This window comes from Apium graveolens, chromosome 11 (genome assembly GCF_009905375.1).
Source record: "Apium graveolens cultivar Ventura chromosome 11, ASM990537v1, whole genome shotgun sequence".
In the NCBI taxonomy this organism is placed as follows: Eukaryota; Viridiplantae; Streptophyta; class Magnoliopsida; order Apiales; family Apiaceae; genus Apium; species Apium graveolens.
In genome coordinates this window covers 11,499,719-11,517,967 of record NC_133657.1, presented here as the reverse complement: position 1 = coordinate 11,517,967, position 18,249 = coordinate 11,499,719, and the positions used below count along the sequence as shown (strand labels likewise).

General features: G+C 31.4%; 2 protein-coding genes across 2 annotated transcripts; both read right to left on the bottom strand.

Annotated features, from left to right (window-relative positions):
• Positions 1–1,198: 1,198 nt before the first annotated feature.
• LOC141695343 (potassium channel KAT3-like) lies at positions 1,199–11,016 on the bottom strand. Its single transcript, XM_074499597.1, has 12 exons — positions 10,916–11,016; positions 10,758–10,832; positions 5,224–5,439; positions 4,713–4,874; positions 4,281–4,338; positions 3,947–3,988; positions 3,514–3,753; positions 3,227–3,325; positions 3,116–3,148; positions 2,841–2,926; positions 2,556–2,730; positions 1,199–1,285 (listed from the first exon to the last, which is right to left on the bottom strand). The coding sequence occupies exons 1-12, from the start codon at positions 11,014–11,016 to the stop codon at positions 1,199–1,201; spliced, it is 1,374 nt and encodes a 457-aa protein (XP_074355698.1).
• A 1,114-nt stretch (positions 11,017–12,130) lies between these two features.
• On the bottom strand, positions 12,131–14,745 carry LOC141698006 (G-type lectin S-receptor-like serine/threonine-protein kinase At2g19130). The gene has a single exon (XM_074502595.1). It carries the CDS (start codon positions 14,708–14,710, stop codon positions 12,224–12,226), a length of 2,487 nt encoding a protein of 828 aa, XP_074358696.1. The 5' UTR covers positions 14,711–14,745; the 3' UTR covers positions 12,131–12,223.
• Positions 14,746–18,249: the final 3,504 nt, after the last annotated feature.

Below are 18,249 nucleotides of genomic sequence, written 5' to 3'. Positions count from 1 at the left end.
TATGTGCTTATAAAATAAAATATATTTCCTGTTACGAGAAGTTATTTTTATTTGTGTATAGTTTTTGCTGCAAGAATGAGTTTTTTTCAGCCTTTGTATTTTATAACTCATATGAGATACATCCATTTTCAAATTTCATATGTTAATGAAATGTATTAATATTATAGAATTGAAAATTATGATATAATGTGAGATGCACTTTTTTCAATTTTGTATTTTCGTAAGATGTTTACTTGAAAATGTTTAAAATTTTTAAATTTCATGGAAATTTATTATTTGACAAGATCATGTTAATCGATTACAAAAAAAATGATTTTATTTTTATTAGTTACCTTAATTTCTTATATGTGTGTGTATGTATGTATGTATGTATGTATGTATGTATGTATACATGTATTTGAATGTTAATTATGTAAAAATAAGTTATAGGATAATTAATTTGACACAAGAGTACACGTTTGTTGTGAACTTATAATTCAGGTATTATAGGTATCTAAATAAGAATATTATATTTATTTTTTCGTTCAAAATAGAATTTCTTGTACTATAATTAAAATAATTATAATATTACACACGATATATTAAATGAGATAATAATAAATAAATAAAATTATAATAGTATTAGAATTTTAGTCTATACTTATAAAAATACATATGTAACTGTAAGTATAAGTTTTTAATACACAATAATGGAGTACTAATAAATATTTAATTATTAGTAATTAATGAGGTAGTTGTAATTTATATATATGTTATTAAATTTGACATTTATTAATACATATTCATGAGGGGTACTTAAGTAATTTCAAATTATTAAATTGTCTCAATGAACTCCTAGTTGCTCAATTATCTATACTATTATATTAAAAACGAAATATTAAAAATTTGGTTGTCGGTAGTTGTTGGTCATTGATGTCGTCAGATTAAATCGATAAGAACCATTAGATTTATTCTTAAAAATTAGGTAATAACATATTAAAATTATAAAAAAAATTAACATTCTTTAAGAGATCTAAGGTTCGAATACTACGACTAACATATTAAAATTAAAATTTAAAATATATAATGATAAAATCAACACGATTATATAGTATAGTTTATATAATAGATAAGTGATTAAAAAAACAAGGACGGACAAGGCAAATGTATAATTAGGGAAAAATCACGATGAGGTTAAGAATTTCAATTTACTTGTTTGTCATGCACGACGACACTTGCCAGTTGCCACTCCAGTCCAGTACTTGTAAGTTGGGAAAACCAAAGTGGGTGTTTTATAAGTTAGTTCCTGTCAGTTAGAAAAATTGTTTATAATTAAAATTTAAATTTGTAATATATTATTTGTCAATTCTATTCAGGACTCGGGAGAAAAATAATTTATAATGTTGTGAGCTAAAGTAAAGATAATTTTGGACTAAATTAATAACTTTTATTAATAAGCGAAATCTCTTTTTAGATGATACCATTAATTTTGGTTTGACCAATTTTTAGTATCACCAATTTTTAATTTCACTTATTCATTCTTGTATATATTATAATTCTACTTTTGTATGTCTTTTAATTTTATTAAAATTTTTATTACATCATATATTTTTGATATACTTCTACATGTATTATGATTTTATTAAATTTAGTTTTATTTTTGTTATCCCTATTAAGTTTGGTTTTATTTTTGTTTCACCTTTTGGCTTTAAGCTTTGTGTTCTTTATCCCCTTATGTATTGTTAATTTAATATATTATAGTTTCATTAACTTTTAATATACACTACAAGAAAAAAGTCCATAGACATCGGTTTTTGGTCGATGTCTATGTTGTTTGGCAACCGATGTTGATGTCGGTGATGTCTATTCTAGACATCGGCCATAACCCGATGTCTTTACTTGCTTAGACATCGTTTCTGGGAAAAAAAATGATGTTCATGCATTGGTTTTTTATAAAAAATGTTAGAATTAAATAATTTAATAAATAAATTACACCTATTACAACAGATTTAACATATTACGAGCTATGTTTTTTTCCACATAGACATCGTGTATTTTCATTTAGGTGATGTAAAATCAGATATTAAACATCGATTTCTTTAGTGAAAGGTGATGTCTATATCAACACATAGACATCAGTTTTATCTCAAACAAAGTGTTGTCTATGTTTAATTTAGACTTGAACATGTCATTCTTTGACATCAATTATTCATCTAAAAGCGATGTACATTAACTTTTTTGACATCAGTTTTTCTTCTTAAAAAGTGATGTCTATATTGTCACATAAATATCAGTTTTATCCCAAATAAAGTGATGCCTATTTTCAATTTATACTTGGAACATGGCAGTCTTTGACATTAATTTTTTATCTAAAAGCATGTACATTAACTTTTTTTGACATCAGTTTTTGTTCTTTAAAAGTGATGTACAATTGCTTTTGTAACTAAGATATATCAAATATACGGAACTTGCACTCAAGTAAACTAAACAAATAATAGATTTGAATATATGCTTAAATACATAGTCTGGTCCTTTATCATCATCAAAATAAACTGCATCTTACATTGAAAAGATACTAGTTTGTTCTCTGTTATGCCCATCAATTCATCATCTATATATTTTGGTGAAGCATCTACATTCTCAGGAAGACTGGATCCAAGTTCCCGCTGTGTTTTAGAGTTTTGTCCACCAGTTGACTTCTGCAACACGTCTAAATAGATGCATGTTCCATCTAATTCTTGGCTAATTCTTCTGCAACACGTCTAAATAGCAGCTGAACAAACTATATATTTTCTAACATATATGAATACGAATTTCATCACTCCCACCTTTTTATCTCGTATGAGATGTTTAAAAAAAACATATCAAGAAGTCTCTTTGATACTAATGATATGAAGATAACCCCGATATCCCCGAACATATTCTTTGAACTTAATTTTGTTACTAACTGCAAAGCAACAGATGAACAAGTTGACAGGTTAATGAACAAAGAAACAAAGAAAAATGATACAGTTGACTAGGCTTAATAATAATGCACGATAGCCATTGTACAAAGCAGAGTTCTTCATCCGGGAAATTCTTTCTGGATAAATGCAAAGATTAATTATATTACAAATATTATGGATATAAAATGTACCTGCTCTAGTCCATTTTTATGTGTTATTACATCCTGCAGTTTCAGATTGTCAGATATTGCGATTTTGAATTAATTACACTTAATTAAAATAAATTAATTACATTGTCATACCACGGCTCCAGATACGATGACATAAAAGTCTGTTGGTATCTCATTCTGTAAGATAATTTCAACCTTGGGTGGAAAATATTCTGCTTTTATTTCTGAAACCTGTCAGTCAAAAGGCACTGCATACTGCTCAGGTAAATTTACTTGTGTAGCATAAGTACATGTAAAAGTTCTATATGATCTCAATGACAATGAATAGTAGATTAAAAAAATTTAGGAAGAACAGAGCCAGGGATTTTACATCTGTTATTTATAAAATGAATGTTAAAGAAGATAGAAGCGCATTTTACCATCTGGCTGATAAGGTCTTCAGAGACATCTTCGAAAAGGTAGGTATTCTCTATAGTTTTATGGAAAAGATGCTGAGCGATGCTAGATCTGATTGCTTTTGGCAGATCTTCAAGCACTTCTTCATGCTGTAGTTCTGCTGTCTTGAACTTGAGTTGCATGTGTGCCAGCATTTGCTCTTTCAAACCCTCTGGAAGCCTGTTTTTACTTGCATATCTCAAGATCTCATTTATGGAGTCCCTCTACAAAAGTAAAACATCAAATGAAAGTTATATAGTCTCTGTGCTTGCTATGCTAGCCCTTCTTAACTTTGTTTCTTTACAGTTGTCCAGATAAAATGCATATTTGGAAATTAATCCCGAAAGTTAGAATTTAAATATTCTTTAACAATTTTAGAGTTCGAGTTTCTTAAAAACAGTGCTAAAACCTCATAACAGTGCTAAAACAAGCTGCTGAGTGCACTGCAAATAATGTCACCTGTGAAAATCCAACAACAAAACCTTTTTCAAAATGAATGATCACCTAACCTTCAACTCAATCTGAATATTTGGAAATCAGGACCCAAGAGAATTTTACCAAATTGGAATTCAAAAATTTCTTTTCTCTTAGACATGACTTTATTAATGATTGCACGTATGCATGTGTTCGTGTTACAAACACACTTGTATAATGTGCATAATTTGTGAAGTTAACACGTAGAAGGGACATAGAAAGAAGAACAGTATTTGGTTTAGGAAGATGAAGTGGTTAGAAAGAAGTATATACTTACAGCAATAAGTTTGCAGTATCTCGTCCAGAAGTAACTGAATCGTGTGTCTTTCTCTAATCTGTTAAAATTTAAAAATTCTAGATTAGAGTCATAATTTTAAAAACTATTGAAACAGTTGGATTTTCATCTCAAAGATATGTCAAAATGTATTTTGAAATTAATCTGTTTACAGAAAAAGCTAATCCATCTTCACATGTCAATTGTGCCAAGTCTCTAGTCAAATGACAATGCGTGTGCTTAAAAGAGAGAAACATCAGAGAAACTCCTGAATCTAGGTTGTAAGTAACAATTCAACTAGGTTAGAATCGAAGTAAAGCTGAATCCACTAGATTTAGGCCTCAAATGCGCATACACTAGTTACACTAGTTACACACATGATTTCATACTCTTGATGTTGCAGTGTATATTAATAATAGCCGTGGAATGTTATACCTAGAGAAGAGTTCGCTGACACGCCTCAATCGCCAGAGCCTGAGCAAATTGAGAAAACCAAAAACTTCTCCACGGTGCATTTCTCCTTCAAAAATACGGTATATTGTCTGGAATGGTAGCGTTGATGCAAGATCCATGGGAAACCATAGATGTGTAACATACCTGAAATGACCAAAGAATACATTAACATACAAAAACAAGAAAACCATATCGTAAAGATGCAAGAGGCATCAAAGTAGGAATCGATCGATGACATTCTGCTCATCTTAGTAGTCCCTGTAGTTGTCAATTATCATCGACCTAAGAGCATGTTTATAGGTATGCTAGGACTTTGGTGTTTGCGAATGACAAGCACCAAGTTATAAAATGTATATATAGAATCTAGATACATATTTCTGTAAATTATAAGGTTTATTAGCCCTTTGAGCCAGGACATAAAATATATAAAAATAAAGTTGATATAAATTTATGGCAACAAAAATTTGAAACTTCAGGGGGAAAATGATTGTACCTTACAGCTATCTGCTTGTGGTCATCTACAAGCAAATAAGTAGATTTGTCCTGGTAAGCTACAAAGAAAGTGAGAATGATATCAATCGCGAAGAAGGCATCGACAACCAAATCAACCGGCAGAAGTGATCCAGTAGCAACCTCCTTAACGGCTAATTCGAATGGAGATGACCATGCTGAGTATACGACCAGTAACACTAGAAATGCTTGCCACCACCTGCCTCAAAATCCAAGCACTCCAAAGTTACTAAGTGCATATAAAAATTCTAGTTATGCACAACACTGAAGTTGAAAAAAATGTAGTGACATATGGCACTCCTCGGCCCTGGAGTGACCCGAAATCTATCCTAGGTAGTAGGCAGAACCAACATCTTAGAATATCGGGTTTCAGCCTACCATGCTCTCCCTTAATTCCTCCATAGTGACATTTACAAGTACCACTATCAGTGGCTGTTACTACTTACCAAAACTGATATCACAATAGTCCTCTTTGGTGCAATGTTACACAATATACACTTAAATAGATGCAAGTAAACACTTTTCACTGCAACTCCCTTGATTATACCCAAGATTTCATCTACAATCAAAGTACCTTAAATATAAACCAAAGATTACCTCAAATAATAGTTGTATCATATAGAAAAACAAAATTAATAAATTAATAAATGAAAGATAAATCCAAGTAAACGAAAATAGCATGCTAATTATTACCCAAACCATATTCCTTAACCCCAATTTAAAAAATTAGGGTTTCGATTTTAAAAATCCCCAATTTAAGAAATTAGGGTTTTGATTTTAAAAAACTTAACTGTTAAAGCAGAGAAGACCATAATAGTATTCATGTAAAGGAGACACCAAGAGATTGTTAGCAGACCGGTGAAGGTGATTGTGATGGTGAACCCATCGGACCTGGTGGAGATAGTGGTTACTAAAACAACAGAGCTGGTGGTGGTGGCCATTAGAGTAGCGAAGGTTGTAGTGGTGAGAGACGAGTGAGAAAGAGATAGAGAGAGAGAGAGAGAGAGAGAGAGAGAGAGAGAGAGAGAGAGAGAGAGAGAGATTCAGTGGGGGTTGAGAGACGAGAGAGAGATTTTTGAGAGATTTACTTTTTTTTGTTTTTAGTTTCTCTGGACACGGGGAATAATTGGCAATCAAACGAGGGAAACTTTTGTAAAATTTCACTAAGGGGGGAAACAAATTGAAGTGGCCCGCGCTGATTTATTTTAGAGAACTTTAGACATCGGCTGTTAAATAATCGATGTCTTCAAATAACAAAGATATCAGAAAAACACGGGGTGATGTTATTACCTCTTTTAACATCAGTGGCATCCGCAACCGATGTCTAATGTGTGATGTCTATTCAACTTTTTCTTGTAGTGATACCCTTTTTGAATTTCATTATAACTCTAAATGTATAATTTTTATTTTTTTTACTTCTATATAAATGATAATATTATATGTATTATTTAACCCATTTTTTAATTGCAATTCTTATATTGATTTCAACTCAGTAATCCTTTTTTTTATATGAATCAATAGTATATTTTAATGAAATAATAAATTTTTTGAAATCGTATAATAATTATAATCTTTTTTATTATAATCATAATACAAATATCGTACTCAATAAATTTTCTGAGTAAAAATTTAAAAATTTGACATGACATCTATATTATTAACTTTTTAAAAATATTTAAATAAATTAACTAGGCTAGTGTCAATAAAGATATATCCCGACCTTAATTTAGTTCTTGTTATATTTTATTTGTCAAAGATTTAACAATTGTCTTACACCACTGTCTTTACAGTACTATTCGAAAAGGTCAATGACAACCGGATTAAATTAACCTGACCTACATTAATCAAGTTACATAGTAGCGTTAAATTTGTTATGGAGAGAAATAGGTAAGGTGTCATATTCATTATTAGTAGATTATTACTTAGTGCATCAAGAAATCAATGTCACTACTCTAAACTTCTACTTGATGCATGGCAATCGCGCATCTAGAACGTTTCTTCTGCACGCTATGTATGTATTTTGGGACACTAGTTACTGAATTTTTTGTTCCAGCTCCAAATTTTGTTTGATCATTATTGGACTTTCTTAAAAATTTCATATATACGGGCTAAATATACATTAACAAAATACATTAACAATGGGACAATCATCAAAGATTCTCTTAAAGCTGCCAAACAGTACCCAACACCCCCCAGCTGCCAATGTTTATGTAGCTAGGTTAGAGTTACTTTCCAGAGCTTTATATTCCATTAGACACTCATTTCGAGCCTTTTATAAATTATATTTTCATAATATTTTTTTAAATTTATTTTTTATAAAACAATATTATGAAACTATACTGCTTGTCGAAAAGTAAAATAAACAATTCAGTCAGAGGGATGGAGTATAAATTTACATTTTACAATTTAAAGTAATGGAGCTGACAAAAATGCAATTAATACCGGTCTACATAAAAATTTTCACATTATCTTCCACCAGAATGAGCCGTGTACACAAATCCTCTGAAATTGCTTTTTTTTCAATATTCTCCGACATGTATAAATTGTTTTACACTCTCCTTTTAACTTTAATATTAGTTGGTAACCTCCGCACCGGTCCAAAATTAAAAATAATAGTATCACAAGCTCCGCACGGATCCAAAATTAAAAATAATAGTATCACATTATTATTTGCATAAAATTGAAACTCATAATATGTGCAAAATACAGATTTAAATATAATATATAAAATATTGTTAAAATATGTAATTAAAAAATCGAAGTTAAGTGTAATTCTAAAATTTTACCGTGTAGTTCTAGTTATGCATGCACCTAATTACTTATACAAATCTGACATGTTAACTTACTAATACGATTATTTTAAAATAAACCGAAGTTTGAATGTTCAGCAACAAATAAAAATTGAAGGAAAATAAAATTTATAAAGAGTAGAAGTTAATTTTTGTCAGTTGAGATTTTATTATATAAAATTTTAAAAATAGTTGTATAATTTTCTAGTGAGTACCAAGATTTGGGACGCTTAGGGACGCTTAATAGTATATATAGTTGATAACCCGTGCGGAATACGGGCCCGAGACGAAAAATATCATATTAATATTTGTAGAGAATTATTTATAATCCGTGCGAAACACGAATTAAAATTAATATATCAATATCAAATATTAAATTGTTATTTGCAAAAAATAGTTATTTGGTTCAAAAGAATCGAATTAATTCTGAAATTTTTCACTATAATTCTAGTTTTGCATTATTTTACTTGATATAGAAATCTAACATATTAGTTTTATTTTTGTGAAACGAATTATATCTCTATCATATTAACCAAATATCTGTTCTTTAAATGATTTAATATTAATTAATATAATTTGATAATTATCTTATAATTATCCTTTTTAATATAGTTTATTTAATATTACTTAATTATTGATAAAAAAATAATTTAGAAATTAAAAGTAAATAGATGTTATTAAACTTAATTTAATATTACTTAATATAATCTAAATACAACCTATAAATCTGTTATTGTTAAAATATGTTTTTTAATTTAAAGTAAATAAACGCTGTGATGGACAGTAACAAATACGATCATTAAATTAATAATTTTCAGTTTAAAAGTTAATAAATGTTACTAAAGTCATTTGCTATTACTTAATTATTTTTATAATAATGATATAGAAAATAAAGTTTACAGAGAATAGAAGTCAATTCGTGTTAAGTGTTAATAGTTTAGTTTGTAGTTAGTAGTTTTTCAAAATAAAAGTACATTTATATTATTTTACTTAATTTAGTGTAACATAATAAATTTTTAATATAATTTATAAATAAATAAAGTTTACAGAGAATATAAGTCAATTCGTGTTAGTAGTTTACCTAATAGTTTGTAGTTTTTCTAAAATTAAAATAAATATAAGTTATTTTACTTAATTTAATGTAACTTAATAAATTTTTAATATAATTTATAAAATATTTAAAAAATATTTTTATTTTATGAAGTAAATAGACGATTGGATAAATACTAACTAAAAAAATTACAAAGAATAGAAGTTGATTTGTGTCAAAAAAACGAAGTTAATAGAGAATAGAAGTCAACTTATGTGTACCAAAATTTGGTACTTTTGGTACTTTGTACTTTTAGCACCAAATTATATATAATTTCGCTTATTAATAAAGAGTATAGATGATTAATCTGTTTTTCTTTATTCTCTAGAAATAAATAAAAAGTTAAAATTGGTTGGAAATTTGTAACACTTTTGTAGCTTGGATATATATTAAACTTAAATCTAATATCTATTGTAAAATTATGGTGTGCTTAGTGCTTGAGTTATTCTGAATATTTTAATATTTGAGGTATATTTTAATTTTGTACATGTTTTTCTTCCATTGTGAATTATATATTATTATGTGCAAAAGCTTTTATTTAAATATTTTATGATATAATTTATTTATATCATTATTTTATTACACAAAATAAGTGAAAAATATTATATAATTAATATTAATTATCTTAGATTATTTTAGTTAAGCGGGCTAGAAATTATAATTGTCTATAATATAATCTATATTTATTCAATAAATATGTATTGTTGTGGTCTTGTACAAAAGTAGTTTACAATTAATTCTGGTATTTTATTTTCAAAATTGTTGTTATAGATTGAGTTATGGACCTAATCCATTTGTTATGTTTTATAAAAACAATAGTATTACAAAGTATATAATTTTGAGGTTATTTATATAAAATGTACTTCCTCCGTCCCACTTGATTCTTTATATCGGGGGACGGACGGCACGCATTTTAAAACTCTCGTAAAGCATGATTTCCTAAATAATTTTTAATATTTATTTCCTTTAAATAAAAATATAATAATTAAACTTTTATACAGAAAATAAAATTATCCTAAAAATAAATTATAAAATTATATTTTATAGTAATGTTAAAATGCATGTTAAATATCAGAAAAAAAATATATAAAAATGAGTGTGAGGGAGGGAGTACTAGACAACTGGGAAGGACATGAACTCTTAAACTTCAAACAAAATTAACAAAAAAAACTGCATCTCCACAATTTTTATCCCCAGTTAATGATTAGTACACTTTCTAATTAAAGAAAATCTGAAAAAACAAAGTGCACCAAGTCCACCATTCCCTAGTGTCCCCCACACACACCTCTATTTAAACCAAGTATTTCCTCTCAGTTTCCATAACAACTTCTACTTAATCTGAATCAGTAGGAGAAAAAGAAAAATTCATGGAAGGAGGACAACAAGAAATCCATCTTCTTAGCTTCTTTGGCATCGTCAAAGAAACCTTTAAAATCATAACCTCACACAGAAAAATTTTCAGCCAAATTACACTCTCTGTTATCCTTCCTCTTTCCTTCATTTACTGGGCTCAAAATGAACTCTCCCAGTCCATGTTTGGGAAACTTACCCCAGACAACAATGCCATGGATGATACTCAAATGGTATTTAAAAAATATTCTGAGACTTCATGGACCTCATTTTCGCTATTCATCATACCTCTTTTCTTTGTTTCGATGATCCTTCACCTCCTTTCCACATCTGCAGTTGTATACACCATTGCATGCATTTACACTGCAAAAGAATTTACTTATATTAAGGTTATGAAAGTTTTTCCAAAGGTCTGGAAAAGACTTACAATCACTTTGTTATGGAACTTTTTCATTTCTCTTGCACTAATCATAGGTGCTTTACTTATCACATGTCTGTGGTTTGTTGCTTTAGGAACAAGTACCACTGTAATTACAGTTGCTGTCATTTTTTTACTGATATATCTATCGGGTGTTGTATATTTGAGCTTTGTGTGGCAGCTATTGTCGGGCATCATATCAATTTTAGAAGACGTGTGTGGATTTCAAGCAATGATGAGGAGCAAAAACTTGATTAAAGGAAAAACCGGAGTCTCTGTTGCAATTTCTCTAATATATAGCATCTGTTTCTTTGGAGCTGACCGCTTTTTAAAAGCAAGTGTTGTGAGCTTAGACTCGGTTTGGGGAAAGATATTGAATGCATGTCTTTGGTCTATGATAATCTCAATGTTAGTTCTCTTTGGACTTGTCACACGGACAATTATCTACTTCATCTGCAAATCTTATCACCATGAAGATATTGATAAAGCATTCCTTGCCGATCATCTTGAGGCGTGTCATAGAGAATATGATCCATTGGATACCAAGGATGTTGATCACATACCGCATTCCATGGTTTAAATTTGCTATTGTTGGCCCCGAGTATAAATTTCAAGGTGGTCTTGGTCGTAAATACCACTGTTTGTTCTGCATATCTGATCACCATGACAACATCTCTGTTCTATATCGGATTCCAAGGATGTTGAGTTGCAGCATTCCCAGATTTAAATTCGATACTGTTGTTCTTGACACTGTTAACGTTATCTGTATGACATGTTAATCATAATTGAGAATAAAGGAGATCAGATTAATTACTTCATATACCTCACTAAGTCGTCTTTCATACACCGAATCTTAGTTACACATGTAAAGCAAACTAATTTCTTTAAGGACTGCTACAAACAACAGATACACATACGGCAAACATATATATCTTCATGTTCCTCCGGTAGTTCTTCAAAATTTTTTTTGTTTAAACCAGTTCTAGACCTGTGACATGTATTTGTTAGATAAAATTCTGCTTTGATTAGTTTCGTTTGTTGCTTGTTTTTCTTCTAAAATTTTAGTGCCACTATAAATTTAACTTTCGTTTAAGCCATAAAAATGAAGTTTTCTATTAATATGAAATTCAGACTTTCACCATTTACCACTTACATAACTAACATATGAAAAATATTCCAGATACATTAATCACTCTCTTCATATGCACATATCAAACATGTCTCACTATTGGAGCATATATAAGTTCTTTTTTTTATTGGAAATCTTAGAAAGTTTAGATACATAACATGGATAACATTTAAGGTTCTATGAAAAGAAATAATACTGAGCTAATCGTCATTCTAAAGACCTTGCTGAGGATGTACTGTTGTTGGAGAGTGAGGAAGTCCACGAAGGATCACTCTTTATTTGCAAACTCAAGGAGGGTAACTTAGCAGTAAAGAAAACAATATCCTCGTCATTGTTCATATCCAAAAAGAGTTGAAAACTTCTTGGATCTGGAGGCAGATTCACGTCCAAAACTCCTTCAAGAATTTGAACTATCTGACTCATTGACGGCCTTGCATTTTCATCATCTTGGATGCACCAACAAGCTAGTCTACAAATCTTTGTTACTTCTTCGATATCAGCAATGTAATTTAAATTAGGGTCCAATATGCTAAGGACATCGCCTCCATCTATTGTCACGTTTGCAGCTCTTGCTGGAAAGAAGTTAACTTTACCATCTCGAGTTTGCTGCATATTTCGCCTACCTGACACAAATTCAAACAGCATCATTCCATAGCTATACACATCCGCTTTTGCTGTTATGGCTGCTCCTGATATCCATTCTGGTGCAAGATATCCTCTAGTCCCTCTCATGGTTGTCAAGACCCTGCTAAAGTCACGCCCAACCAGCTTTGCTAGACCAAAATCCGCAATTTTGGGACACATGTCATCGTTTAAAAGTATGTTTTCTGGTTTTACATCACAGTGAATGATGCAGTTGATGCATTTTTCGTGCAGATAAACCAGCCCTTTAGCTATCCCCAAAGCAATGTCATACCTTGTTTTCCAGGACAATACACTTCCACCTTTGTCTGCTTTGAAAATATGAGAATCTAATGAGCCCTTGGACATATACTCATACACTAACAATTTCTCATTACCGCGAGAGCAAAAACCACGAAGATGCACAAGATTTACATGCTGAATGTTCCCGATGGTGCTGACTTCATTGCGGAATTGCTTCTCTCCTTGGTTGAGGCCTTCCAACTTCTTAACTGCTATGACTGTAGAATCAGGCATTGTTCCCTTGAAAACAGATCCAAAGCCTCCTCCTCCCAACCTATCTGAGAAATTCTTTGTGGCACTTTGTATATCTTTGTAACCATAAGCCACCAATGTACCTTCAACAGCCCTCTCCCCTGCTTTCCTTAATTTCCACGCCAAAATAAATCCTACAAGGATCATTGATGCAACTACAGATGACCCTCCAACAATGCCGTAAACAACCTTCCTACTTTTTTTGGAGAACTCAAGTGAATTGAGTCTAATATATATTACCTTCCCGTCAACATTTTCTTTTGATAGCTGTTGCATGTTAAAGAGATCTCCTCTCCAAGTAAAACAGGCACTGTCATGGTAAGCATAAGCAGTGCAAGAACAATTGCTCAGACACATAGATTTGCAGCCTCTCATACTCCTAACGAACGACACAGATTGAGAATTATTGGGCAACTTAACGTAAGAATATTTTCCAAACATGTCTTTTCCACCACTGGATGAGTTTGTTTTAGCACACTCCAATTCGATATTTCGGACACAACCTCCAGAGTAATCTCCCAAAATCCAACTTTTCTCAAACCTACTCTTAAAGGCAGGCAGGCAATTACAGAAAGGTAAAGCAAGTTGATTACATATGCCATATGCCCCGCAAACATCACTCACTTCACATTGTTGTTTTGGCTCAGACCAAATGAAACTCCACTTATTGGTTTTGTCCAACCAAGAGAATAGTTTGATTTGCCCGGATTTATCTATGACAAGTCTAGATATGATTGATAGAGTACGTATCGAAGAATATGAGAAGGAAGTCTCATTTTTGTTGGAAACATAGCTGAAATTAAACAAAGAATAAGAATTTTGGTTCATCTCAGGTACTTTGCTAAATGTCTGGCCATCCCAATATCCACTATACCATATCTGCTTGGACCTGTTCCACATAATCACACCCTGATTGCCAACTGGGTCTACTTCCAACGTGTATAATCCAGGAGAAGGATCTTCCAAATTCTTCCAAGAAGTAAGAGTTTTCGTCATGTTTGTACGTTTATCATATGAAATCCTAGTACCTGGCAACCATGTATCAGTAGGATAATCCAAGCTTTGCCACAGTATTGAACTTGGCCCATTTCTCAAAACGAAGTTTCCTTCATCAAGAAGTACTGCCTCTAGATTGCGAAAATTAGATCCTGTATCAGTGAACCAAACTTGGGCTTGGGTCTCATCGAAAAGCACCAAGTTACCATTAACAATCCTCAGCTCTGAGGAATTCTTATTGCTTACAGGCTTCTCCCTGTTTGCTACCCAAACGACAGTTTGTTCGGAAACCTTCTTGTACCAGATGCCAATGTAGTACTTGGAAGAGTTACCTGGTTTAAAGAAACCAAGTTCATAATTTCCGCCTGAAGAGACAATGGTTTGGTCACCAGAGAGGGACTGACTAGCTGATATGCTATCAGCTCCAAAGCAAAGATGAATGGGAAATAAAAATAACAATAATGATAGTTGCATGAAAATATTGCTTTCTTTAGCACCCATAGCGAGCTTTGAAATGTGCATGAAAAGTTGTTCTCTATTTGCCGAGGAATGCGAACTACATGATATAAACGAATGTGCAAAGTAATTTTTTGAAGGCAACAGGGTCAAATGTAAAGAAGACTCTTGTTTCTAGAATCCCCAGTCAATTATTAAATTCCTGCCTTACCGAAAGTAAAATGGAAAGTAAGCACACGGCAATTTAGAAAAAAGAAATAGAAAATTCCTTCCATTTTCTTATTTCCCAATTTGTTTTAAAAACAATAAGTAAAATTATTTTACTTACAAAAAATTCCAGTTGACCTCGGAAATTTATGAATTTATTAAATAATTGTTATTTTTGTTTTAGAAAATTTATATAGTATTTTATTCAAGAAAAATAAATATAAAAATATCTCAAAAATATTTTGTAATTGAAACACACACACGGATGGAAATTTGTTTCGACTTTATCCCTGACTTCCACATTTTCTTTTGGAAAATGATTTTCGTGAGTTCAAACAAATACCTAATGCACTCAGCTTTGATATTTGAAAAAATTACAAGTATGTGTAAAAGCGTATTTCTCATTGGTCGAATGCACCCGGCTTCTTTGATTTCTTCCTTGAAACAAAGGCTTGAAATTAGTGAAATCTTGACTAAATAAACATTTTAATAGCTAAGTATTACCACGCACAGAACAATTACAAATAATTAAAAAATTAAAAAGAAATCACGCATGCTTATTTGTAAAAAATTCAGTAGAAGATGCCTGAATGTTCCAATACTTAGACGTCACAATTAGTTCCTTTCGGTAATCTCGTGTCAATTACTTTGTTGTTTCGTGTACTCATAATGTCAGATAACAAATTAAAATTGGAGAAAAATATTACATTAAATAACATAAACGTGTAAATTTAAAATTGGGTTGGAGATGATAGACACAATTTGTTGAAGTTGGTACAAGGCTGATGCAGTTATAGTAGTTTGAATCTGAATATTTGTGATTTAGCAAATTATCTTGTGAAAGTAAAACATTTTTTCGTTGGTGTTATGGAAGATATCAACAAGTTCTTAAATTCAACAAAATCAATTTTTTTAACAAATGTGCTATTATTTTTGCAAGGCATTTTAAACCTCAGATATCGCTCTGCCCGGAGGATATGTAACAAAACCAGCACTTTGATTTGGAAAGTATAGCACTTTAGGACCACTAGCAGGCTAGTAATACAAATATTATAAAACTACATTCATGTATTGACAAAACCTTTCGATTGGGATCGGAATTTCTATTTCCTATTTGACTTATTTATTTTGGTAGTTGGTACATCTGACAATATTAGAGTTCTTCATTCTTTTTCGCTGAGAACTGAGCATGAATATCGCAGCGATCGCTATACTGGGATATAGCAAATGTAATCCCTTCCAAAGTGTCAATACTAAAACTGTAGTTAGATACCAACAGCCCGAATACTACGTTGACAGACAGGAATACTACGTTGACGGACAACATTAATAACAATAACCATCAACATAACAATAACCATCAACGTAACGTAAAAGTGAAAGAGGATATCAGAATTGAGTCCCTCAAAGCGAGAAGTATGGAGTCAAATATGGGTAATCATCTCAATAAAATTGATATTGTATCAGCTGATATACCATTATTTTATGGTCTCTTGGAGTTGATGAATTCATGAATTTGCATATTGATGTTGATAGATTCTTTGATGTTATGGGTGTTACTGAGAGTAAACAGGTGAAGATATGATAGCTATCTGGTTAAAGAGTATTGCTGCGATTTAGTGGGATAAACTGGTTATGCTGGGAAAAAAGGAAATGAAAGAACCGTTCAAAACATGGCGACGGATTAGACGGTTGATGTTGGAGATATTTTCACCAGAGAATTATGAGTATAAGATTCATAAAGAGCGTGAAGATGAATGGTACAGTTCAACATTATGAACCTGATAATGCTTACAATGTGTTTGATATTTGTCCTCAACCAAAACAGGATAGCTTGTTGGGTTGCAATCATGTGGATGATATAGTAGAGCATTATGGACTTGAAAATAATGTGTTCGATGAATGTTCTCAACTAAAAGAGAATAATCTGTGGAATACATATGAGGTTGAAGAAGGAGGTGAGACAACAAGTGGTGAAGATTTTGTGTCTTCTCAAGTGGGCGTAGATGATATGGTGATAAAAGAAGATAAGAATAAAGATATAGAAGAACACATTAAAGAAAGCCTTGAGAATGTTTCTAAAGACGGGAATGAGGGTGATGATAAACGTCTTGTTCAAATTGTGCAAACATTGTCCTTGAACACTTATACATCACTGGAGGTAGATGATTTGCAACATGAGAACTTAACTCAATCATTGTGTAAGAACTTGTGCAAGATAAGTCTCTGAACTTCTCAAAATTTGATAAATTGTGAATAGAACCAAAACTTTAATTTGATGGAGATAGTTAGTGAAATCAAGTTGCTTTTGCAAATTTATGTCTCCAAAAATAATGTTGTTTGGAGTAACCTATTGGATGTCACTAACGTAAGTGTAAATTACGTGGCTGACATTGTTGGTTTGAAGTACAAAGATGATGTGGTTTTTGATAATTTTCATGTGGATTCATATGAGTTGGTAATGGGTAGGCCACATCAATTTGATCAGAATTATGTCATAAAAGTAGAGAGAAAAATAGTTGACGTCATAGATAATGATGGGAAGTATGTTTTGTATTCGTTGGAAGATAAAGGTGTTTTGAAGTCATCATATGAATCTGTGTTCTCTTTTGGCACAACACATGAGTTTGGTGATGTCGATTCCAAATTTATGCACACAAAGGTTATCATAGTTGGTTGGAGCTGATTTCAGTGATACATTTATGCTTAAAAATAATTTTGGATGAGGATATGAGCTATAAAGTTCCAAAAAGGTCGACGCATTTAAAAGTTCCACCATGACGAGATAAACAGCAAATCGACGTAATTTTTATTCTAGATAAGAACTCGAGGTCGAGTTCTTTTGAAGTGGAGGAGTCTAATTTAGGAGGATTTCGATTTTATGTATCGGAAAAAAGGTACAAGCAAAAGGACTACATGATCACGGTAATAGGATTGCATGATCACGCTACGGAGGAGGGATGATAGACACGATCACGCTTTGGATGTCATGATCATGCCAAACCAACAGTTGTAATTTGGAGAGGGTGTAGGGTTTATGCATGACCATGCTAAATACTGCATGATCATGCTGCCTAACAATAGATATTTTATTTTTGATTAGGATTTGGTTTTGTTTATTTAGTTTTAGGGTTTTATATCCCTACCCATATAAACATCATCATTATGTACCAGATTAATAATCTTTTATTGAAGTTGAAACCCTGGAGAATTTTCTCATGTCATTCTTGTGGATTTAACAAAACCCTTGTGGATTCAAGGTTTGCCTTGTGGATTCAAGAAATGAATGGATTTCTCGTGTAAGAGTCCTTACGAGAATTAGCGCTTACTTCTCTTATAATTCCGTGATGCATTATGAACTTATGTCATAACTCTCGTGTCCTTTATATTTATTGAGG

Coding starts and splice junctions, on each gene's coding strand:
- LOC141698006 (XM_074502595.1), bottom strand. CDS start 14,710: ATGCACATTTCAAAGCTCGCTATGGGTGCTAAAGAAAGCAATATTTTC.
- LOC141695343 (XM_074499597.1), bottom strand. CDS start 11,016: ATGACAGCAACTGTAATTACAGTGGTACTTGTTCCTAAAGCAACAAAC. Junction 5,440..10,757: donor CATCGAAACAAAGAAAAGAG/GTATGATGAATA, acceptor ATTTTGAGGCAG/GTGGTGGCAAGCATTTCTAG. Junction 4,875..5,223: donor CACAAGCAGATAGCTGTAAG/GTACAATCATTT, acceptor TGGTCATTTCAG/GTATGTTACACATCTATGGT.